The sequence below is a fragment of the Orycteropus afer genome, unplaced genomic scaffold (assembly GCF_000298275.1).
Source record: "Orycteropus afer afer isolate SDZICR_OR568_19922 unplaced genomic scaffold, OryAfe1.0 scaffold00128, whole genome shotgun sequence".
In the NCBI taxonomy this organism is placed as follows: domain Eukaryota; kingdom Metazoa; phylum Chordata; class Mammalia; order Tubulidentata; family Orycteropodidae; genus Orycteropus; species Orycteropus afer.
Window position 1 is genome coordinate 8,338,156 of NW_006921715.1, and position 2,611 is coordinate 8,340,766.

At 64.0% G+C, this 2,611-nt stretch overlaps 1 protein-coding gene across 1 annotated transcript in view; it reads left to right on the forward strand.

Moving 5' to 3' along the window:
- Positions 1-2,027: 2,027 nt before the first annotated feature.
- Positions 2,028-2,611, forward strand: part of PACS2 (phosphofurin acidic cluster sorting protein 2) — an 84,089-nt gene continuing 83,505 nt past the window's right edge. Inside the window, exons 1-2 of the mRNA XM_007944633.1 lie at positions 2,028-2,139; positions 2,293-2,598. Of these exons, the coding sequence (XP_007942824.1) occupies positions 2,028-2,139; positions 2,293-2,598 (418 nt within the window). The remainder of the gene's footprint in view (positions 2,140-2,292; positions 2,599-2,611) is intronic.

Here is a 2,611-nt window from a genome sequence, read left to right on the forward strand (position 1 = left end):
GCTCCGGGCCACCTGCAGAGGTTCCTCTGACGTTTCTGCTCTAAGGAAAAAGCCACCATTGTCACTGATTGCCTTGGAGTTGGTTTTGACTCACGGTGGCCTCGCGTGATGGGTGAAACTGCTGCATAGGGTTTTCTAGGCTGTCAGGAAGAGACCTTCATCCAGGGAACCACTGGGTGGGTTCCCAGCAACCTTTCCATCAGAGGCCCAGTGCTTAACCATTGCAATGTGGAGCCACTTAGCCGATTTTAGAAAAGTGAGAAGAAACACGGCTGTGCCCCAAATATTCGGAGGGGGCGGGATGAGCAAGGCCAGGCTCCCTGCAGGGTTAGGGCGCTGTGGTGGGAGCACGGGCCACAGAGGGGTGAGCCGAGCATGCTTGTCAAATACAGAGGGGCGATGCGGGTTCTGACTCACTTTACCAGAGTGGTACGTGTCCACTTTGGAACCACAGAAGAGCAAAGGGAAAAGAGCCAGCCCTGGTCCCATCATCACTGACATGTCACTGTCCGTATCGTCAGTTGCTGTGAGGTTGGCTCTGCCGAATGGGGACCCACACTACCGAAGGGAATGTGGCCCGGCCCTACACCGTCCTCATGGTCCTTGGCCTGCACCGAGTCCCCTGTCGTGGCCTGTGTGTTCCGAGAGCATCCCACCCAGGGGCTCGTCTTCCGGCCCTGTGTGCTCTGGTGACCCACAGGGTTTTCACGGTTCATTTTCACAAGCTGATTGGCAGGCCTTTCTTCATAGTCGGTCTTACTCTGGAAGCCCCACTGAAACCCCATGGGTGACTCTGTGGGTATTCGAGAAATAGGAGGTATTGCTTACCATCTTCATAGGAATACACAAACTATCACAGTAATGACAGACAGACAGACAGGTGGTGCGGTGTACACGTCACTCCATCTTTGAAAAAGCTAACTTGCAAGTAGGATCCCGGTACCAGCAGGCAGTGCCCTGTGGCTCTGCCTCCCGGTATTTAAGCATTTCTGCACTGAGGGTGGCTCCAATGGGCTCTGGGCGGGACTGCAGGGCCCACGGCCGGGCACCTGGCTATAGTCCTTGTAGTCTCATTTGCGGACAGAACCGAGCCTGGTGCAGAGCAGGTGCACGGCCCCACGGGGCAGCTGGTATTGCGTGTCAGCGTTTCACACGCACACTTGGTCCTGTTTCCTCCCTTGACGCACACTTGCACTTCTTCCCTGGGCTCAGATCCTGGAGCCACAGACACAAAATGTCAGGTGGTCCATTCATCAGATAGCTCTGCCCCCAGAGCAGCTTGCCAAAGCTGGGTTCGGCGGATGCCAGTCTCTGCCTGGCCCCTGCAGGCGGCACCCGAGGCACTGTCACCGTGGTCACCGTCCTCTGTCCCCTCCCGCCCCCTCCAACTCTAGGTGTGAGAGCCCTGGGCCACTGTGCCTGGCCCGAGCTGCAGTGTAAGACAACACCCAGTCAGCTGGCCAAGGACAGAGCGGGCCTCGGACCATGCGGGAACACACATCCTCTTGTTCTCTCCAAAGGGCGCCCAGCTTTCATCGGCGCAGCTGTTTGCAGCCAGAGATCCAGGGGTTACAGCTGCAGCCAAAGGGGGGGCCGCTGGGGGCCGGCGCGGCCGCGAGGGGGAAGGCAGCGGTGGGCTGGCTGGGCAGGGGCTTTCAGTGAAACCCCGTGGAGACCCTCAGGCACAGGCAGGAGCGGGAGAAAAGCAATTGCGCGCCACTGCGGACATAAAGGAGGCTGCCAAGAAGCTCCCTGTCGATCTCAGACCCGGGCTGGGGACCGAGCGGAGCCACCTGCGCTGGGGGGCGCTGCTGCTCGGGCCGCCGAACCAAGCGTCTTCCCTCCCCGCCTCCCCCCAGCCCGGTGCCAGTCCTGGCCTTCCACTTGCCTAGGCCCCCAAGTCACTGGTGCGTGTGTGGTTCCCTAGAGCAGCCCTGCCCCCAGACACTGGTGGGCGATTGTCTGGAGTGAAACTCCGAGACGCCCGCGGGGTAACGGGAGGCTGGGACAGAAAGGGGTGCAGGGGGATGAGCGCCGCCCTCCGTAACCCCCGCAGACCAGACCCGGCCGCGCGCGCCCGGGACCCCGGCCGCCGACCCCAGCGCGCCGAGGGCTCAGGGGCTGGCGCTGAGGGGGAAGGCAGGGAGCTATAGGACACAACGGACGCCGGGGCGCTGAGGTCTAGGGATCCGTGCGCGGGGCACGCAAGACGGCAGGGGTCAGCAGGAGGTCCCGCAGGATCTGGGGGGCTCGAAGAGGGCAGGGGCGCAGGGGTCCGTTTCGTGAGGCCAGGTCTGCGCGCGAGCCCCGGCGTCGGCGCGCGGAGGCTCAAGGGGAGCGGGGCGCTCCTGGGGAGGGACGCGGGGGCCAAGAGGGTTCGCCTGGAGCCGCGAGCGCGCCCCCAGGGGGCGGGGCGGGGCGCGCCGGGCGGGACTGTGCGCAGGCGCGCGGACACGCGCCCCATCAAGCAGGCGGCGGCTCCTCGAGAGCGCCGGGCGGGGAAGCGCGCCGGACCTCACTTCCGGCGGGCTCTGCGCGCGGCCCTGATTGGGCCCGGCGCGGCGAGCTCGAGCTCCGCCCAGCCAATCGGCGGCGCAGGCCTGTGGGGCCA